This window comes from Octopus bimaculoides, chromosome 16, assembly GCF_046866305.1.
Source record: "Octopus bimaculoides isolate indiv1 chromosome 16, ASM4686630v1, whole genome shotgun sequence".
Taxonomy (NCBI): Eukaryota; Metazoa; Mollusca; class Cephalopoda; order Octopoda; family Octopodidae; genus Octopus; species Octopus bimaculoides.
In genome coordinates this window covers 27,714,166-27,736,801 of record NC_142943.1, presented here as the reverse complement: position 1 = coordinate 27,736,801, position 22,636 = coordinate 27,714,166, and the positions used below count along the sequence as shown (strand labels likewise).

The window sequence follows — 22,636 nt, the reverse complement described above, 5'->3', positions numbered from 1 at the left end:
AATATTCAAAACTAATTCTTCTTATTTATTCTTCCTTATTTCCAGCAGCTTTTTTTGTGATTCTTTTTGATTTCTCTTTACATTTTTGAGGTTGTTTTTGATATGAAAAGTGACAAAGTATCTTTTGTTGTTGTTGTTGTGAATTAGTTTTACTCTTATCTTTTCATTATGGCTGTTGTGAATTTGTTGTGGTATATTCTGTTGTTAATTTTGTTTCTACAGTTTTATATTTAAGAGATGAGGAATTATGTAAATAATGTACGTAATTCCTCATCTCTTAAATATAGAACTGTATTATCGAATTAGTACAGAGCTGACACAAGACTTCAGTGGAGACATATAGAGAAACTCCATCAAAAACTAGCTCGTCTTTCAAACCATCTAACTTTCCTGTGTCATCATCATGATCTTCATTTAATGTCCACTTTCCATGCTGGCATGGGTTGGACGGTTTGACTGAAGACTGGTGAGCCAGAAGGTTGCACCGGGCTCCAATCTGATCTGGCGAAGCTTCTACAGCTGGATGCCCTTCCTAATGCCAACCACTCCGAGAGTGTAGTGGGTGCTTTTACGTACTACTGGCACGAGGGCCAGTCAGGCAGTTCTTGCAATGACCACGCTCAAAAGGTGATTTTTACGTGCTACCTGCACGGGAGCCAGTCCAGCGGCACTGGCAATGACCACACTCGAATTTGGTATGGCTGACTGTATGTTGAAGTTGTTTTGATAATAGTACTTTTTAGCACTGGAGGCAGACACACACACACACACACACACACACACACATACACAGAAATATACAGACAGAGAGAAAGAGGGAACGAGAGAACGGGGAGAAAGAGGGACGTTATAATTTATTAATTGAACATGATTGGTATATATACACTTTACCCTCTCTTCAGACACATAAAGGGAAATACAAACAAAACCAGAAAAGGCAACAGGGGGAGAATATGGGAAACAATAATATCAAATAAATCAAATGAACGATGCCAAATAGGCAGGAAAACACAGCCAAAATGTCTCCTATGTATCCTTAGATACTTTTCAAGGAATTTTGTTGCAAACATTTGGCTAGATTCCCTTTTGCAGATAACTTCATCATTTCAGTATCAGAGATCCTAAAAGAAAGAAAAATGGTTCATAAGCTAAACTCTACTTTCTGATGGAACAACAGAAAATGTCTTTGAATTTTATATGTGTTTGTGTGTGAATTTTGTTGAGATTCTAAAATTATGAATATTGTTTTTAATTAGGAATTTTCCTCTCCTGAAGAGGTCAATAGTCTCCATTTTGTCTCTAATGTTAGTTTATTTGTATTTTTCATTTATTTAAATTCTGATACTTATTTTATCGATTCTTTTTGCCAAACCACTAAGTTATGTGGATGTAAACAAACCAACACTGGTTGTCAAGCAGTGGTGGGAGACAAACACACACACACATACACAACAGGTTTCTCTCAGTTTCCATCTACTCAATCCACTCGCAAGGCTTTGGTCAGCCTGAGGCTATAGTCAAACACACTTGCCCAAGGTGCCATGCAGTGAGACTGAACCTGGGACCCTGTGATTGGGAAGTAAACTCCTTACTGCAGAATAGCACAGTAAAAACTAAAGAACTAACTTTAAAACCAATTCTTTTTTGACTGTGACGTCATATTTTTACCCACAAAAGATCAAGACTCAAATTCATCAGCCATTTCTTTATTCTAATCTTTATCTTTGCAGGAAGAGGTTCGTCGTCATTTCAATTGTTCAACATTAGAAGGAGCTGAACTTGAGGACCAACTAATGAATGGCAAAACTTTGGCTGATGGTCTCATTGATGGTACAGCTTTTACTCATTGGGAGAAACGAGTATTTGAGGTATGTACATATTACTGGTATTTGTTCGCTTTTCTTACTCAGACTGATCTAGAATCTAGCAAACAAATGCTCTCTCCTAAAATAGAGAATAGAGTGCTCTTCTGTGTTACTGAGATAAGGGACTGTTAAGATTATTCCCTATGCTAGCTGGGGGTCTACTGAGGTTATTCTCCAGTGCAGAATAATTAACCTCTGAGAAAAAGGCAACGAGCTGGTAGAATCGTTAGTCTGCTGGACAAATGCTTAGTGGTATTTCATCTGTCTTTAGGTTCTGAGTTCAAATTCCGCTGAGGTTAACTTCACCTTGCATTCTTTTGGGGTCAGTAAAATAAGCACCAATCGAGTACTGGGGTCAATGTAATCACCTGCCCCCACCCTCTCCCCAAATTTCAAGCATTCTGTCTTTAATAGAAAGGATTATTATCTCCAACAAAGAAATGGTCTCCCAAAACTGATTTAAAGAATTAGTGTTTTGCAGTCATTCTTTTGTATTTCTTGTCATGGATTTGAATATTTTTTATTGAAACTGCTCTTGTTATTCAAAAACTTCATAAAAGATTAATTATTGTAATAACAAACATTAATTTCATTTCTTAATTAATTTTCTTAATGTTTTTCACTTTATTTCCAGAATGAAGCTATGACTGGCACCTACACCCAGAATCCTGTTATCTCTCGAATCACATTGGCATTAATGGAAGACACTGGGTAGGTTGTTGTCATTGTTGTTGTTGGTGGTGGTGGTGATGGTGTGGTGGTGGCGATGGTGGTGGTGTTTAGCTCCAGGTAACTGTTCTCTATTCTATATCACCAAAGCAGACATGATCAAAAGCATTCAAGCTGTGACCATATTATCATGAGAGGATTTGGCTGTTATGTTTAGCAGTTCATGCAACCTCATAGAGGCTCTCTTATTGGCTTTGTTTTGATTTGATAAGCATTATCATTATTTATATTAATTAAGATTGTGAGCTGGCAAACTCATTAGGCTGCAGGGCAAAATGCTTAGAAGCTTTTTTTCCAACTTTATTGTTCTGAGTTCAAATTCTACTGAAATCATCTTTGCCTTTCGTCATTTCGAGGTCGATAAAATAAGTACCAATTAGACACTGGGGGTTGATGTAATCGACTTGCCCTGCCTCCCCTGAAATTGCTGGCTTTGTGCCAAAATTTGAAACCATTATTAGTTTCAGATTGTGGAGATGACGTAGGTTCTTAACCCTTTCGTTACCAACCCGGCTGAAGCTGGCTCTAGCTCTGAGTACAAATGTCCTATTTTCATAAGTTCTGAATTAAAATCTTACACCAAACTTTAGTCACAATTTATGTTCCTAACACCAGCTTAATGATAATTAAGTTATTTTACTAAATTCTTTGTTATATTTAAAATTAATTGAAAGAAATACAGAGCATCTCAAAATAAATACAGCAACATAAGGGTTAAAGTAATTAACCATCTGTGTTAAAACTTAAGCTGCTAGAAATAGTAGCCAAATTTTCCTCAAAACATACCATACTCTATTTAAAACATATAGAACACATTGCATAATGTAGTTTTAGAAAAACTGTTTAGATAAAAAGCAGGATGGTCACAGCTGGAATGCTTTTTATCATAGGTCTTCTCAATAATCGCAGACATAATTAAATACTTTTAAGTACTTAATTCCATTAGTTATTATCACACTTGAACCAATTTGACTTTTCCTTTTCTGGCATAGAGGTGCAGTAATAAAATAACTACCAGTAATACACGAGGGTTTATACAATTGCAAATCCTTCCTTATTGTAATTAGCCTTTATTTTTGTTATAATGTATTTGTTATTCCAGTTGTCAGTTCTCCGCCTGTTTTTATTAAAGCTTGGTTGTTGTTGTTGATCGTTTCACAGTTGGTACCGAGTGAATTATGATAATGCCAAAGAATATGAATGGGGCAAAGACTTGGGATGTGACTTTGTCAAAACTAATTGCTATGAATGGATAAAGAATAAATCAGAAAGGTAACCAATTTTGAATTCTTTAATCTTTTCATGATTATATTTCTGAGAAAATAATGAACTAGAGCTACCAGTTAGATTAAAACTAAAAGTATTGAATGCCACAGATAGAAATAGCAAAGAATTGAAACACAAAAAGAGGTACTTTATTGAAGACCCTTGGTGAGGGATGCTGGAAGAAGGGCTGTGTAAGTTGTCTAAGACTGGTGAGATGAATGCAGTTAGTGTTCTTGGACATTTGTAAGGTGATAAATACAGGGAAGGCATGTGAAGAGAGAGAATTCTAGAGAGCCACCATTCTGGATATAGAAACTAATATGGAGTCCAATGGGAGGACTTAATATGGGGTGATGAAAAATGAATGAGTCAACCACCTCTTCATGGAACAAGAGCCACAGCTGAAAGGAAACAGCATGTCTGTGAGCCTGAGACTGGTCTGTGTTTATGAGTGGCTTCATGCCAATCAGTCAAGTGGCCTTTCTTGGGATGTGATCAAGAATGTGTGTAGGTTTGTGTGTGTGTGTGGAATTGCAACACCTTTCCAAATGCCTGAGTAATACTTCAAAGCAGGTCCCACTTGAAGTTTGTAGAGAATTTGTGGTTGAATGTGAGGATGAAGTATTTAGCATGGAACTTTCTATGATGCAGTTTCAGTGATATTGAAGATTTGTATTCACCAGATGTTGTGGGTAATGGTGGAGGCTTAGCACTTTTTAAAACGTTGAGGGTTCTTGTGGTGACATGGTTGTGATAATGTTTTCTTGATATGTACAGGCAGTGTGCCTCTGCTCTGTTTACAAAGACATGATTAGCATGACTTCATTGGAGGATATTTTTTAAGGTCTTTGTTCATGGAATCAGATTTACCATGAAGCATAGAGGTTGTACAGAGATGATGTTTAGATCCAAAATATTGGGGAAGATTGAAAAGGGGAATCATTGTGTAGAAGTGAGCGTTGGCTGGTGATGATGGTAAAATATAAGACACTGATATATGGGAAGAAGGACAAAACTGAATCTTGTGACACCAGAGTTGATAGCTTTGGGCAGTTGAGAAATCGGTTTATTAGCACTGGGATCCAGCACAATGCAAGACAAAGAATATTATATACCATCTCTTTCCATGCATGATTCTGTACCTTATTGACTTGACCATTTGCTGAGTTTCCTCTGAAGATGACCTCTTTAAAGCATAATGCAATTAACCAACAAGGGAACCCTCAACATGTTGCTCAGCCTGGTGAATAAAGTAACCCCTACTCATTTTAAATCATACAACACCATCTTAAAACAGCAAAAAAAACAGTGGATGTGTGTGCTCACATGCATGTGTGTGTATATATATATGTAGTTTTAGAAAAACTGTTTAGATAAAAAGCAGGATGGTCACAGCTGGAATGCTTTTTATCATAGGTCTTCTCAATAATCGCAGACATAATTAAATACTTTTAAGTACTTAATTCCATTAGTTATTATCACACTTGAACCAATTTGACTTTTCCTTTTCTGGCATATATGCGTGTATATATATATATATATATATATATATATATATATATATATATATGTGTGTGTATATATATATATATATATATATATATATATATATATGTGTATATATATATATATATATATATATATAGGCATGGCTGTGTGATAAGAAGCTTGCTTCCCAATCACATGGCTCCAGGTTCAGTCACTCTGACTGACACCTTGGGCAAGTGTCTTCTACTATAGCTTTGAGTTGACCTAAGCTTTGTGAGTGGATCTGGTAAATGGAAACTGAAAGAAGCCTGTTTTACATATATATGTGTGTGTGTGTGTGTGTGTGTGTGTGTGTGTGTGTGTGCATGTGTCTTTGTGTCTGTGTTTGTCCCCCTACAATCACTTGATGTTGATGTGTTTATGTCTCTGTTATTTAGTGGTTCAGCAAAAGAGACTGATAGAGTAAATACTACCCTTACAAAGAATAAGTCCTGGGGTCAATTTCTTTGACTAAAAAACCCTTTATGGCAGTGCTCCAGCATGGCTCCAGTCAAATGACTGAAACAAGTAAAAAAAATAAAAGAATTTATAAATATAATTCATATATGTATATATCAGGTAAATCTAATGAACAATATAAAAGACAACACTTAATTGACAAGGTTTAATAAATCCAGTATTAGCTGAATGTTTTAATGGGAAGAGAAAGAGTCTTAACATTTTGGACATTAGTCTTTCATCAGAAAAAAGAAAAACATTGAGGGAGTGAGAAAAGGCAATACTCAATGAAAGAAAATGGAAAAACAAAGTGGACAAGGTATTAGGAACCAGGTGAGAATGTAGTTCTATGAAGAAAGTTAAAAAAAGGAGGGGGTAATAATGTGGGTGTAGGGGTGTGTTTGTGTCTGGGAAAAGGCATGTGAGGAGAGTGGTGTGTGTAGTTTTTTTGGGGGGGTGTAGAGGGAAGGATAATGACATAGGTTAGTGGAAGTGTGAGGTGTTTGTGTGTGTAAGGAGGTGGGAGTGGGTATGAATGTGAAGCAAATGGAAGGGTAAGAAGAATGTGGAGGGTGTAATGGACACACCCAGACAAAACAGGGAACTTCTTTGTGGTTGCCAACTTTGCTAGAAATAATAGTTAGTCTTCAAACTACACTCTACCATCTTAAAACAACAACAACACATTATATGGGGGTCGTCAGGGTATATTATTGTCATAGCTTGAATGCTTTTGATCAGGGCTGATATAGTGTTAAACAATAGCAACAACAACATCATTACATATAATGAAAGTAACTATATAGATATATGCATTCCTACATACCAACATACATGTGTATATGTATGTAAGTGCTTATGTATGTGTGTATGTATGCATTGTATGTGTATATGTACTGTATATATGTGTGTGTGTGTGTGTCCTTTTTATGGTTATAAATGTATGCGTTTCTGTGGTTGCAATCAGTGCAATTGATACTAAGATGCTCACAGAAAAACTGATATGTATCTCAACAGTAGATGTTCTTAGACCTGCTTCTTTGCTATTCTTCTCGTTAAAGGCCATGAAAGCTTCAATCAAGACCTGAAGCTTCAGCTAAAGGTCAAAGCTGAAGGAACAAAATTTGAACTTTCAAGAGAGAAAAGAATTACCCTTTTTTCCCAATCGTCTCATTGTTGTTTTTGTTTCTCTGTATTCTGTCTTTTCAAATTCTTTTAAGTTGTCATTTCAATTGTTTGCCTTCTCCAATGGCACTTCATCATCATCATCATTTTTATTGTTGTTAGTATGATTTTTGCCATCTGTATTAGTATTGTGGAGGGTAGATGAGAGCAAATGGGATTTAACGTGTTTCAATGTCCCTCTCTGTTCTTAGTTCAAATCCTACCAGTGACAGATATAGCTTCACACAGAGCTAAATCCTCATCACCATTTAACATTCACTTCCTTGGCCTTAAATGTTTTCGGGCAGAGTTTGGTTGACGCAAGTTTTGTATGGCTGAATTCCCTACATGTTGCCAACCCTCACTTGGTTCCGAGTAAGGTAACATTCCCCGCCCCCCACTCCCCATTGCGCAGACATGTTTTTCACAGAAGACTGGAAACAAACAACCTGCCCATTTACAACCACCACATGATGTGAAGACAAGGGTATGCACAAACACACACACTCACACATGCACATATTCACGCATGTACAAACACACACACACACACACACGTGTGTGTGTGTGTGCACATGTGTGCACACGCATGTGTGTGTATTATTTGTTCTTGCATATATTCCCTCGCGGTTGCTTGCAGTTTCCGCTTTGGATGTTCCATGTGTAAATGGATGCTTAACTGGACCAAATCATCAAGGAACACTTTATTTAATTAAATTACAGAGAACTGATGTCTGAAGCTGGGGGAAGGTGAACCATTTTATAAGTATTCTGAGAGGGAAGCAGAAAGAAAACTATAGCAGAAATGTAAAGCTGTCTTCCTTTTGTCTTCCCTGGACGAGGATAATCAATGTGGAGCTCTAAACCTAACAGCAGCAGTCATACATCTATATGTACTGTGTGTGTGTCTTTCAATTTCTGTCTACAACATCCACTCACAATGCTTTTGTTGACCCCTAAGCACTTACCAAAAGTGCTTTGCAGTGGGATTGAACCGAAGACCGCATGATTAGGAAGCAAGCTTCTTCAGTACAGAGCCACACCTGTATAACAATATCTAGTTTTGTCCCTGGTGCCAGCTTCATTTGTCGTTCTTCTAGAGTCGAGAGAATAAGTGCCATCTATAAGTGTAAGTTTGTATGGGAGTTCAAAGGGAGAAATCTGAATTGGGTTGAATTGCTGAGTTTCTGTTGGGTACCAACAAGCCAATAAGGAAGTCTCTGTGAGGTTGGTCAGCCAGCTAGAAATAACAGCCAAGTCTCCTAGCAGTCATATCATATTGTCTTGAACAAGGATGAGTGCCTGGGAACATTGGCTTGCTCTCCTCCTCCTCCTCCTTTTCCTGCCCTTCTTCCTCCTCCTCTCTTGTCATCATAATTATCATAATCATCTTCATCACCCTCATGATTATCATCATTAAACAATTAATTTGCTGGAATAAATAAATATTGCTTTAATTGTTTGTTTTCTTATATAGAAAGGAGAGCATCCATCCCTTTTGTAACCAGGTGAAATGGGGACAGTTACACACTGATTGTACAAACAACCGGCACTCTGTTGCGGTCTGCAATTTGGTTCAGCATAAGTCACCTTTGCCAGAGAAATATCAGGTCAGTGATTCCATTTGTTTAATCTTACGCTCAACATAACATTGTCTATACTTACTGTTTTTGTCCTGTATACAAATCAACATGGTGTCTAGTATAAACATGGAGTGTAAACACTCAAATGTCATCCCTGTCCTTCCAAATCCTGCTGCATCTCATATTGTCCTGGTGTGTGAGTTGACCTTCCGTTTTGAGGCTTGTAAATTTTGACCTGAAAAATTCAACTTGTACGCCAGAAAATACAGTCTATAAAAATAATAAATGAAGCAACACGTGTTTTTACTTGGATACACGTTCTCCATTATAATTTACATATTCCCTCTTATTTAATCGTTCTCTATCTTAAAATTTACACTCTTTATATCATGTATATTCTTGCTATGCACATATGTTATGATATAACACATGTTTGTGTTATTGTATTTATATTCTCAATAATACAAGCATTTGCTATAGTATGCATGTTGTCTTTGATGCACATGTTCTCTACTAACCCTTTAACATTGAAACCAGGCAGATCTGGCTTCTCACACTTGTACTACAATGTCATTCAAAAATAATCAATCACATCATCAAAATCTCAAAGTGACTTCTTCTATAGCCTTGGACCAGCTAAAGCACTGTGTAAGGACATGGTAGATGGAAACTAAAAGAAGCCCATCATGTGTGTGTGTGTGTGTGCATGTCTTGACATTGTATGATTGTTGTAGATGAGCATCACTGTCACATAAGTAGTGCTGTTCATTTTCAATCTTCTGTGTAAGCATGTCTAGCCAGAGGGAGGTGGAAATATTACTTTGCTTGGGAACAGATACGGGTTGGTGACAGGAAAGGCATTCGGCCATGGAAAATAAACCTCAGTGAATTCTGTGTGACTCATGCAATCATGAAGGAATGGATGTTAAAACGATGATAATGATATGTTATTGCAAAGTACACATTCTCTTTATTCTTCTCATTTTCTATCACATGCACTTCCTTATCTCATCCTTATTTTCTACAAGATATTCTCTATGTTAGAATATACACTTATCTCTTTATAAAATTTCTCTATAATATATATATATCTTTGCAGTGTGGACGGTGTTTATAAGCCATTTAAAAACACACAAAAACTGTTAGATTCACTTAAACATTTAAATTTAATTTGCCAAAATATTTTCGTTGCTTTGAGACCATGACCTATTCACTGATCAGCACAGAATTTTGTCAGTGAACAGGCCGCGGTCTCAAAGTGACGAAAATATTTTGGCAAATTAAATTTAAATGTTGAAGTGAATCTAACAGTTTTTGTGTATCTTAAATGGCTTATAAACACCTTCCACGCTGCAATTGTTTCCGTTCCAGCACACAATTTCAGATAAGGTCACTTGCGATGCAAGTACATCTCTGTAACATACATCTTTCTTTATATTACACACATTCTAAATATAATCCTTGACAATATGCATGTTCTGTTAAGAGTTGTTAGCTTGGGTGTTATTACTTTTGAAAACAGCAAGTTGTGACAATCTTTCATCATGTCCAGTGCTAGTGAACAGAAGAAGAAGGAGAAACTTTTATAAGTAATTGTTACATTATTCCAATAAAGAAATCCTTGACTCTATAGATATAATCATCTTTTTTTCCTTGTTTCAGCATTTCTCTGAATTGGAGGGTGTATCTTCAGATGATGTGAAACGCTTTGGTGGTTCTGTTGATCTTGCAGACCATTGTCCATATCTTCAGGTAGACACAACCTCTTCTATTTTTTTACAGTTTATCTTTTTTTTTTTACTATTTTATAATTGGTGCCTGGTCTCTGCTGATTTCTGCAATTGTCTATGAATCATATTTCTCTAAAGATTTGTCAGAATATCTTTTGACATTTTCTGCAAATTTTTGAGTTTTATTCTTCACACCTCCCTCCATTTCTGCTCACTATTCCTTGGAGGATCCAGAGAAGATGCAGGGTCCTTAGGCACCTCCTCCATAGAGTCCTATCGGAATCAACTGTCATCAGACTTTCCAGCTGGATGAACAACTAAGACTATAGATATTACCTCACCATCTTGCTCTCAATCTATCCTTAGATCTCCATCCAATTTGTTTGTCTTCAAGAATTCATCTTATAATTTTTTCTTGTGACATTCTATTTGTACCTGAGTTGTGACCTCTCAATGCAGAGAAGTAGTGACTTGACCTGGAGAGACACCCAAATCTCTGAGCTTAGAATTTTAACTCTTTTGTCATTGAAACTTGGCGTCTGCAATTTTATGCAATGTTGTAGATTATTCACTGCAAATAATTTATTGTCCTGTGCATGGCACTAAACTGCACCTAATGGTAAGGCTGTAGCTAAGGAGTCCAGGAGTTTTAGGGCATATGGAGTTACCTCATCATCCTAGGTTATCTCATACTCTCAGATTCACTCTGGCCAACCAAGGGTGGTAATATTTGTCAAGGGTTGCAGTTATGGGTTAAATAGAAAAAGATGTTCTTCTGGCTAAGGCATGCAGAACTGGAGGTGGCTGGCCCCTAGGCATGTGTCTCACATTGCCACGAGTACGTGAACATACCCTGATATCAGTTAAGTCTGCCCCCCCATCTTAGAGTTAAATAGGCCTTGTGTTATGTTTCCCTCGGGTGACTCGCAGAGATAACACGAGTTATACAATTTAATTATTACATTTATTGTTCAATTACATACAAAGAACGCACTCACCCAATGTTCGTTATGAATAAACAAAAGTCATGTCCGCCATATATATATCAATGACCTTTTACTACGACAGTCTCACAAGACAACAACAATGAAACAATGAACTCAGACGAACCACATGACACACGGAACGTCAGACGAATTACATATCTAACAGTCCATATAACACCTCCCCACTGAAATTGATGCTACACAAGAAGTATCAACAGCAAAGTCTCTCTTGGGTTTTACGGATTCTCTTGGACCGTCTTGGGTTGTCTGGTCCATACTCTGGAACGGGTAACATGGTCTTGGATCTGGTTTGTCTTTGTGTTAGTGGCACAGTTTCCGAGATCTCCATCGGGTGATCTGTTGCAAATTCAAATACAGTGTTTTCTGCATCACCAGGTTCATTGTCTTCCTCAGTTGTGTACCGCGGTCGCAGCTGTTCCCAGTGTCGTCTCCACATCGGGCCATGAGGTATGACCTTCACGTTAAAGCAGCGAGTACCCAATGACTTCTTAATGATTGCTGGTACCCATCGGGGATCTTTGTCTCGGCGAGGTCCATAGTATAGTGCATACACAGGATCTCCGGCCTTGTACTGCCTGGTAACTTTAGCGACATCAGCCGAGCTTGGAGTCACCTGAGACTTATGTGCTTCCTTAGACTGTTTGCCTTGAGCAATGTGTGTTGGCGATGGCAGCAGAGAATCAATCCTTGTTCGTATCTGCCGGTTATTCAAAAGTTCACTTGGAGAGAATCCACAGGACGTTGGTGTTCTCCGGTACTGCATCAAGAATTCTTGAAGTGCTTGTGTCGGCGGAAGAGAAGACTTCCTCAGAGCTTGTTTGAAGGTTTGCACTAAACGTTCCGCTGCTCCGTTGGTAGCTGGGTGGTAAGGTGCCCCTGTCAGGTGTGTGATCCCGCGTTCTTTGCACCAGCTCTGGAACTCCTCAGACGTAAAAGTTGGTGCATTATCGGTGACCAGTGTGTGAGGAAATCCGAAGTGCGCAAAGTCTTCCTCAAGCAGATTCAAAGTGGCTTTGGAGGACGTGGAGGAAGTAGGATGAATGCATGGGTACTTGGAATAAGCATCTGTGATCACCAGCCAATCTCTACCCATAAAATTTATTGCATGGTCCAGATGTAAGCGGCTCCACGGCTTTTCTGGTAACATCCATGGGTGAACTGGAGGCTTAGATGGCTGCCTTTGATGTTCGTTACATGAATCACATCGTCGACTGGCTATCTCTATAGCAGCATCGATACCAGGCCAATAAACAGCAGTTCTTGCTATTTGTTTCATGCGTTCCATGCCAAAATGTCCAAGATGCAGAAGATTGAGGATCTTTGGCTGCAGGCTATGTGGAATCACAACTCTAGATCCATGTATAAGGCATCCATGACAGATACTAAGTGAGTTTGATAACTTACGGAACTTGTTGACTTCGTCATTGATCTCCATGTTCTTTGGTGGCCAGCCTTCACGGACGTAGCGCATCACTGTAGATATCACTGGATCTTTCCCTGACTCTTGACGGAGGACGTTAGCATCCACAGGTTGGACTTGAATACTAAGAGCTTTGATGGCACACACCATGTCTATGTCTTCACCATTTTCCTTTCTGTCAAAGTCGTTGTCATCACCGAATGGCAAGCAACTGAGGGCATCAGCATTGCCATGATCTGCTGATTTCCGATATTCAATGGTGTAGTCAAACTGGTTCAGCCACAGGGCCCATCGTGCTAGTCTGTTAGCAGCGAGAAGTGGCGTCCCTTTCCTCAGACTGAATAGTGATGTCAGTGGCTTGTGGTCAGTCACGAGTACGAATTTACGACTGTACAAATATTGGTAAAACTTCTGCAAGCCAAATATGATAGCTAGGGCTTCCTTTTGAATTTGACTGTAGTTACGCTGTGCAGAAGTAAGAGTCTTGGACATATTGGCTATTGGGCGCTCGCTTCCATCAGGATAGCGGTGAAACAGGACTGCTCCAATACCAACGTTTGATGCGTCACAAGCCAGTCCCAAAGTTTTGTTTGGATCGAAGTGTATCAGAACTTGACTTGATGAAAGTACATTTTTCAAGTGATCAAAAGCTGACTGTTCCTCATCTCCCCACTTCCAAATAGTTGACTTTTTTGTAAGGCAATAGAGTGGCTCTGCTATACTGGCTAGGTTTGGGATAAACTTTCCATAAAACTGAACTGAACCTAGGAAAGATTTCAAGCTTGATTCGTTCATTGGACGTGGCATCTTTAAGACTGCTTCGACTTTGGATCCCTTAGTGATCCCTTCAGTCGACAAAATGTGTCCAAGGTATTCTACGCTGGGTAGTGCAAACTGGCACTTTTCACGGCGACATCTGAGTCCATTGTCGCTTAGATGTGTGAGCAGACACTTTAGGTTGTTTAAGTGACTGTTTGCATCTTTCCCACTGACGAGCATGTCATCCTGGAAGACGGCCACTCCAGGTAGATCATGGGTCAGGTTTTCCATGATCTCCTGAAAGTAACCAGGTGTTGACTTGATTCCGAAAGGGAGTCGTTGTTGCAGGAGTACTCCACAGTGAGTGCTGAGTGCGAGTCTGCGTTGACTTTCTGGAGCCAGTTTGATCTGATTATAGGCATCAGCAAGGTCTATCTTTGTATATCTGAATCCACCTCCGAGTTTCTGCATCAGTTCAGCAGGGAGTGGCATTGGATGACGGTGATCAGCAAGTTGGTCATTAATTCCCACAGAGTAGTCACCACAAATCCGTAGTTTGGGCTTCAGGTTGCTTGAAGTGTGTGCTTTACGAATCGGTACCACTGGCGTTCCGTATTCATTGAACTGGACTGGCTTCCAGATTCCCTTGGCGATGCCTTCTTCGTAACCTTTGGCCAGGTCGTCACGAAGAGCAAATGGGACTGGACGTGCCTTGTGAAAGACTAGTGTTGCATCCGATTTGAACTTCACTTCCAGTTCAAAGTTCTTGAGACATCCCAATTCTTGCTTGAAAAGATCTGGAAATTCATCACACATGTTGTGACAATCTTGCTGCAGGGAAACATAGGGCTCACTTGAGGTCTTTGGGTATATCCCTTCTGCACCTTCCCTCTTAGCTTGGCTGTCTATGCTTTTCAAACCTAGAGCAGTGTCTACGGAAATTCCCAGAGTCTGGATAGCATTCCGACCCAGCAAATTAAGATCAGAGATCTTGGTGACTATGTAAGGTATAAGATCCTGCTTACCAGTTGTTGGATCCTTGGTTTGGCCCATGAAAGTTCCTAGAACAGGCAGGTTGTGCTTGCTGGCAGATTCATAGCGATGCTTGACATCTTGCAGCTTTGGTCTTCCAAGTTGTTTCCAGACTGACAAGGAAACAAAATTGCCTGTAGTAGCAGTGTCCAATTCCATTGTGAACAGTCTGTTCTGGATTGTTACTGGCACAATTAAACTATGAGTGTCTCGGGAAACTTCACCTAGGATCGCCTTGACTAGCTCAGCTTTTGTGATTCTTTTCACGGGAGTTTGTGAATGACCATTGCGTTGCTGATGTTGTTTTTTCCTACACACCGCTTGCAAATGACCCTTTTTGTCACAAAAATGACATTTGGTTTCCCTGAAAGGACAGTCTGTTGCTTTGTGGGCCTTTCCACATCGGTAGCATTTCTCCTGGTTTGTGGAATAAGACTGCTGATGTTTCTTTTGAGGACTCTTATTCCTGTTCTGCTGGACCTTGTACACCTGCTTGGTTTTGGAACCGTATACAGTTTCTTTTGCAACCTTTGCTGCGTCTTCAGTCTCAATGGCAACCTGGACAGCACGGGCAAAATCTAGTTCTGAGTCTTTTATCTTAAAAAGCGCCTTCAGAACCGCTTCATTGTTAACCGAACATATGAATCTCTGTCTCAGAGCTTCATCCTGTGGGTTGGTGATCGCTGGAAAATCACAGGTAGCTGCATCCTGGCGTATACGTGCTGCCAGCTCCTGGAGAGTTTCGCCTGGCTTCCGCTGCATATCACTCCAAAACTTGAAACGCTCTCTCACAATGAAAAGTTTAGGGTCGAACTGTTCCTTCATGAAGTCAACGATTTCGTCCATTATCAAGTTGTTGATATCTTTAGGCGGATTTTGTTGGGTAGCCAGATTAGCAAGTTGTTTGTAAACAGTAGCAGTCTGATTGGTCAGGAACACTTGTGCCATGCGTTTTTCAGGTACAGCATTAGCAGCCACAAACGTACGGAATCTTGACCAGTAATCAGGCCATAGTTCTGTCGCTGAATCAAATGCAGTAAATGGTGGAATCGACACTGTTGTTGAAGCAGCTGAAAAATAGCCACTAGAATCGCCTTCAACTTGTCGAGCACCAAACAGTTTTAACAGAGCGTCCATATCTCTCTGATGTTGTTGCATTTGCTTGTCCATTTGTTCCCTAAACAATTTAATAAGTTCTACTGTCTGTTTTTCAGCCATTGTTATTACGATGAATAATTTTACGGTAAAGTAAGCATGTATCCTATCGGCGACGCCAATAAACTCTGTTATGTTTCCCTCGGGTGACTCGCAGAGATAACACAACGAGTTATACAATTTAATTATTACATTTATTGTTCAATTACATACAAAGAACGCACTCACCCAATGTTCGTTATGAATAAACAAAAGTCATGTCCGCCATATATATATCAATGACCTTTTACTACGACAGTCTCACAAGACAACAACAATGAAACAATGAACTCAGACGAACCACATGACACACGGAACGTCAGACGAATTACATATCTAACAGTCCATATAACACCCTGTATACCTCAGGGGTAAGCTCAGCGTATCAGGAGACTAGCAGAGTAAACTGCAAATAAATCAGAAGGCACCGGAAAGCCATTGCTATATTTTTACCAAGAAAACCCACGATCCTTCACAGAGGTCCATGATTGCCAATGCCTGCAGACATGGAACACAAACAGAGAAAAATCCCTGTTTAAGCTCAACTCTCTACAATCTGTCGAGGCTGGTTTTGCTTTTCACTCCTCCAGGGTCCAAACAATACATACCTGTCATGTCCCAGGTTCTGTTCAATTTATGTGTTTCTCCTTAATAAGTGGCTGCTCATAAAAAAATATTATTTGTAAGAAAATCTGTTGCTGCTGCTGCTGCTATTTTGTTTTGTTTTTTTTTACTATTTGTACTGCTATTGAATCTTCTAAAACAGAATTTTGAATTTTGCAGGAATTACTATGGAAAAGTGGTGATTCTTCAATTCGTGGATCACGTTGCACTGAGGAACATAACAATTTAGGTAAGTGTTCCCTTCATAAGTAACATTATTAGACTTTTGTTCTTTAACACCCACAAAATCGTGCAATACTGTGAAGGAGCATTGGGATTAGTTAGGAAGGATTCTGTAAATCAAAGAAGCAGCAATGAGTGCTGGACCATTTTTGGATGAAGTACCAGCAGGCAATAATACTGAAATGTATTGTTCATTATGCTTGGGGAAGTTGCTGTATGGACACTCAACCTTAAGGAAAAGTACCTAATCTTTCTTAAATCACATCCTATGTTCTTAAAAAGGAAGAGTTCCTTGTTTAAAACAGTCATAGATATTTCATTTAAAATAAGATTGGATGACTCCACCTGATGCCTTTTCCAGAACTGATTAAGTCACCTTTGGTCGATATTTCTCAAAGTAGGTTTTGAGGTAAAAATTCAAGATGTGAGGATTTACAATACAATTTAATAAAAATATATTTTATTAAAAAAATTGCTATTTACCGAGTATTGTTATTATATGCTTCTTTTTATCTATGAACTAGCAGTATAGCCCAGCTTTGCTCGGGATTAAGTTAGGATTATTAAGCTAATCAAGTTCTTTATTTCAAACCAAACTAAGTAAAATTGACGTCAAACTTGGGCAGAATCAGTGTCACGACGGGAGCGCATGAGTTGGGAGTTTGATCGGCAGAGGTGATCAGGTTACACATGCCAGCCCTTTGAAAGCACCACCCCCATCATCTAACCCCTCTTTGCCTATGGGTTGGGAACCCTTCCAACAAGGAAAATGGAATGCCCAAAAGGGCTCCCGATTCTCTGTCAGAAGCGGTTATGTTCAGATCACAACTAAGTCTTAAGTATATGTATATAAATATATATATATATATATATATATATGGGCAACACACACATGCGCGTATGTACACCAATTGCATACATGTTCTTTTTACGCATACATGTTTGTATGTGTGCATGTGTGTTGCCCGTATATCAACAAAACACTTTTTTCATCGATGTAAAAAAAACAACAAAAGTCTTAAAAACTTGCTCGTCGCTAGAAAGGGACTTAACTCCTGTTGTAAACAATGGTGAATTTCTCCAAATTGAAAATTGTTAAAAGTTTTGGTTGAAAATTTATTTTTACTGCTATTTGCTGGTTGACGAAAATGCAGCTAGGGTCATGACGAATGTCCCCCTAAAATTGGAGCGACATGCATGCTAATTTGTGGATGTGCATAAATTACATTCACGTACACACACACACACATCCTGCCTTTTATATATACAGATAAATTCTCTCCATAAAACAATTCTGTTTCATTTGGGTGGCAGTTGTCCAGAATGTATAGATATGACTTCTGTGCTTTTTAGAAAATCATATAAAAGTTTGCCAGCAAAATAAATTTTGAAAACTGCTGACCTTTGTAACACAAGTTATCAGCTATTTCTATTCTTGAGCATTTTGAGCATTTTATTACACTGGTGCTGTGGCTTGTAACAACTCCAATGTTTCTACCTCACTCAAAGTCTTTTTTTTTCCCGTCAGCCTCCTATGATCTCACTTCAACTTGTGCACTCATAGTTGGGGATGCTCTCTCTAGAATTCTCCCTACTCCAGTTTTTGCAAATTGAACAAGACCATTCCAGAATGCACTGAGGTTGTCTTCTTTCCTACTTGCAAAACATTTAGTTTTCATTAAAATTGCTCTGAGGTGTCTAACTTTTAGGTTTTCTTTCCGTGTTTAAAATTTCTTTTCCATTTGTACCTATTTCACATTCAATGCATACACACTTTTATCAGGGGGAAAAACTCACAACTGAGAGTTTTTGCTACACATTTGTGCACAGCTTCAATATAATACTGACTCTTCTTTAGTATTGCAATGTATGGCGAAAGGAGTGACTAGTCAGTTTTATTATAATTGCTGTAGAAAATACATTGAAAATGTTTACAAGTGAAGGCGTGGCTGTGTGATAAGAAGTTTGCTTCCCAACCACTCAGTTCCAGGTTCAGTCCCACTGCATGGCACCTTGAGCAAGTATCTATTGCTATAGCATTGGGCTGACCAAAGATTTGTGAGTGGATTTCGTAGACAAACTGCAAGAAACCTCTGTGTGTGTGTGTGTGTATCTTTGCATCTGTGTTTGTCTTCCATCACCATTTGACAACAAGTGTAGGTGTGTTTACATCTCTGTAACTTAGCAGTTCAGTAAAAGAGACTGATAGAATAAGTACCAGGCTTTAAAAAAAACAGGTATTGGGGACAATTCATTTGACTCAAATTCTTTGAGGTGATGCCCCAGCATAGCCACAGTCTAATGACTGAAACAAGCAAAAAAATAAGAATGTATTGTATATGACTAAATATAGTATTTAACTTTGTCTCTACAAAGAAACTGAATTTTCCTCATTCTATTTATTTTCAACTGCAGACGTGAAACACAATTACTTTCTGGAGAAATATGGCAACACATCTCGCTGCTTCAATCATGATGGAATGTGGCACTTGCAACATTGTGGCAAAACTGTACAAACCCAACACATGGGAAGTGGATGTTACGAAGTAAGATGAATTGTCTCATATCATTTGTATTTTTTTTTTTTTTTTCACTCATTTCAAGAAACAAGCAATTAGACAAACACTGCCTCAGTGGCAACCCTGATGCAACCAGTGAAATATGTATTTGCCAGGAATCCTCTATGGGATTTTAAAAACATGGCATTAGAAAAGGCATCCAGCTGTAGAAACCATGTCACAACAGACAATTGGAAGCTGGACAGCTGCCTAGTTCCATGTCAAACTGTCCAACCCATGCCAGCATGGAAAACGGATGTTAAATGATGATGATGAAGTACAATCAAATAATGGGGTCAGTAAAATTGGCTTAGCCCCTCTCCTCAAACTTACTGACCTTGTGCATAAATTAGAAACAATTATGCATGCAGTGCCTTATCAGAATCAGAAAAGCAGTGGGGAAAAAGCTTTGAGTTTAAATTCTGTTAAAATCAACTTTACCTTTCATTTTTTTGGGGTTGATAAAATAAAGTACCAGTCAAGTACAAGAATTTCTGATATTAACCAGTACCCCCTCCCTTCAAAACTGCTGGTCTTGTGCCGGAATTAGAAGCCTTTTATTATTATTATTATTATTTTTATTATTTTTATTATTATTATTATTGGCAAGCTGGCAGAATTGTTACCACGCCAGGTGAAATTCTTAGCAGTATTTCATCCATGTGAATATTCTGAGTTCAAATTCCACTGCGGTTGATTTTGCCTTTCATCCTTTCAGGGTCGATTAATTAAGCACCAGTTGCATACTGAGGTCAATGTAATCGACTAGTCTTCTCCCCTAAAATTTCAGGCCTTGTACCTTTAATAGAAAGGATTATTATTGTTATTATTATCAAGGTGGCGAGTGGGCAGAAACGTTAGCATGCTGGGTGAAATGCTTAGCGCTATTTCTTCTGTCTTTACGTTCTGAGTTCAAATTTCGCCGAGGTCGACATAGCCTTTCATCTTTGTGGGGATGATAAAATAAGTATCAGTTGAACATTAGGGTCAATCTAATCAGCTTACCGCCTCCCCAAAATTGCTGGCCTTGTGCCCAAATTTGAAATCATTATTACTATTGTTATTTCTATATATTAAGGAATATTTTTGTTATGGGAGAATCCTGAACACCACCACATGACTGAAGGTGGACTAACCGGTCACCATCCGAACGTGGTGATCACCCCGACTGGCTTCTGTGCCAGTGGCACATAAAAAACACCATCTGAACGTGGCCGATGCCAGCATTGCCTTGAGTGGTTCTCATGCCTGTGGCACATAAAACGCACCATCCAACTGTGGTCGATGCCAGCCCTCTCTGGCCCCTGTGCCGGTGGCATGTAAAAAGCACCCACTACACTCTCGGAGTGGTTGGAGTTAGGAAGGGCATGCAGCTGTAGAAACCTTGCCAGATCAGATTAGAGTCTGGTGCAGCCTACTGGCTTTCCAGACCCCAGTCGAATTGTCCAACCCATGCCAGCATGGAAAACGGACGTTAAACGATGATGATGAATGAACTGTGAAGAGGGTAGTTGATGGTGTTAATTTGATGTGTGTTGGTTTAACAGGGTAATTGAACAGTAAATACCGAGTATCATACCTATGTCCGAGTAGTACAGAGTGCATTCTGTGTTAACATATATTATCCTATGATAGGTTATTTTAAATAACCACAGCTATTTAATTGTGTAATACCATTTTACACCAGATATGTCTACCCACATCAACACTTTTTAAGATTCCTTTTGCTTTTATTTTGATTTTTCCGTTGTTTTAGTTTGAATGTGACCCTGAAGAAGGGCTTAGCATCATTGTCCAGTCGAAGCGTCACCGATGCTACAAAGAAGGTCAAAAAGTGTCAATTTTCTATGATTCAACCCAATTGCGGCATCAAGGTTCCATTATTTGCCCTGCTTGCAATGAAATTTGTCAGGTAATTACCAATATCACTTTACTATTTATTTTATATCATATCATAAGATTTGTAAATGATCTTATTAACATGGATTATCTTCAGCTTAAGTATTTTTCTGATTTTGTCTTTTTCTGTTTTGTTTTAAGGAACTCAGTATACCGTGTCCCGATGAGACAGAGCCCCCAGAGATCAAAGTCGATACGTCTAACTCACTGCCTCCTTACCCTTGTCATGGAACATTCCTGAGAGTTACCGATATCTTCCATGTGTGCTATATATCAACTCAAGTCCTTCTTACACAGATTCTCATTGCAAAACTTTCTCCAACAGATATTCTCTTTAACATATTTTGACAAACAAAAACACACAAACAAATGAAAAACAGAATCAAAACAGGAAGCCATCAGGTTCTCATTTGTATCAAAAACATCAAGTCTTTAGCATTTAAACCAGCCATATCTGGCATAAATATCCTACCTGTTTTGTGTTCAAACCAACTGTATCTGGTCTCTCACACTTACCCTACAATGTCATTCTAAAAATAAACAATCACATCATCAATATCTCAAAGCTATGAGATAATCCAGGATTAATTCCAAACCATATGAATAAATAAGCATTTTTTTGACAGAGGAATGTGAATGTCAAAGGGTTAGACATAAAATCTCCAGAATTTTTTTCCCATCAGGATTTTTTTTTTCTTTTTGGTTCCGGAAACATAAATTAAACAATAAATCCTAATGTTCTGGGTTTTCTTGTCTGCCAGAATCATAAATTAAACAGGAAATTTTTAGTTTCTTTCTCTCTGCCCAATGAGGGAGCCTCCATGAGGTCAATCAAATTGCAAAAAATAACAACCAAATATCCCTCAAAGTGTACATTGGATAAGGTAGTCCAAGATATACTCAATGAGGTGGTCATGGCTAAAATGCCTTTGATCATGGGTATTCTCAATCAGGGTTGACCTGAGACTAAACAACAACAAAACTTTACACAAAAGCCTCAGGACTTTTTTTTCTGGTTTTTTTTTTTTTTTTTTTTTTTGCCAGAATCATAAGTTTAAACATAAAACTGGAGATTTTATTTTCAATCAAAAACATTAAATCTGAAATCTCCAGTCCCTTTCCCACCAGAAACATAAAACTAAATAAAATAACACTTGAAACCCTCAGGGTATCTTTTCTACCAGAAATGCAAAGAAAGTGAGAAACCTCTTGGGTTTCTGTTTTTAACCCGAAATATTAAGTTAAACACAGAACTTTTGAAGCTTTCTAAGCTAAACATGAAAGCCTCAAGATTTTTTTTTTTTCTGCCAGAAATATCAGCTAAACGTGAAACTTTGTAAGGGAGGTGATATTTGATCTGAAACAAAATATATTTCAAAGCTTCAGGATTTCTTTTCTAACACAAATATAAGCTATTTTTTGGAGCTTTTTTTTTTTTATGTTCCACAGAACTTTGTATTCTTGTATCTCTCTCTCTCTGTCATGTCTGCTCTTTCCCTTTTCTCTATCTATGTCTGTCTGTTTCCCACTCCATTGCTCTCTTTTCAATCTTCTTTGCTCAACTTACGTCCTTCTCTCCTCGTTTTTTAATTTTTTTC

The 22,636-nt window shown here is 38.5% G+C and overlaps 1 protein-coding gene across 1 annotated transcript in view; it reads left to right on the top strand.

The window, feature by feature from the left end:
- The window catches only part of LOC106874911 (leishmanolysin-like peptidase), a 100,207-nt gene that overhangs the window by 75,422 nt on the left and 2,149 nt on the right, over positions 1 to 22,636 (top strand). Inside the window, exons 9-17 of the mRNA XM_052973828.2 lie at positions 1,731 to 1,868; positions 2,500 to 2,576; positions 3,756 to 3,866; positions 8,488 to 8,620; positions 10,256 to 10,345; positions 16,519 to 16,588; positions 18,997 to 19,127; positions 20,896 to 21,051; positions 21,180 to 22,636. The exon at positions 21,180 to 22,636 is cut by the window's right edge and continues 2,149 nt beyond it. Of these exons, the coding sequence (XP_052829788.1) occupies positions 1,731 to 1,868; positions 2,500 to 2,576; positions 3,756 to 3,866; positions 8,488 to 8,620; positions 10,256 to 10,345; positions 16,519 to 16,588; positions 18,997 to 19,127; positions 20,896 to 21,051; positions 21,180 to 21,386 (1,113 nt within the window). The 3' untranslated portion in view covers positions 21,387 to 22,636. The remainder of the gene's footprint in view (positions 1 to 1,730; positions 1,869 to 2,499; positions 2,577 to 3,755; positions 3,867 to 8,487; positions 8,621 to 10,255; positions 10,346 to 16,518; positions 16,589 to 18,996; positions 19,128 to 20,895; positions 21,052 to 21,179) is intronic.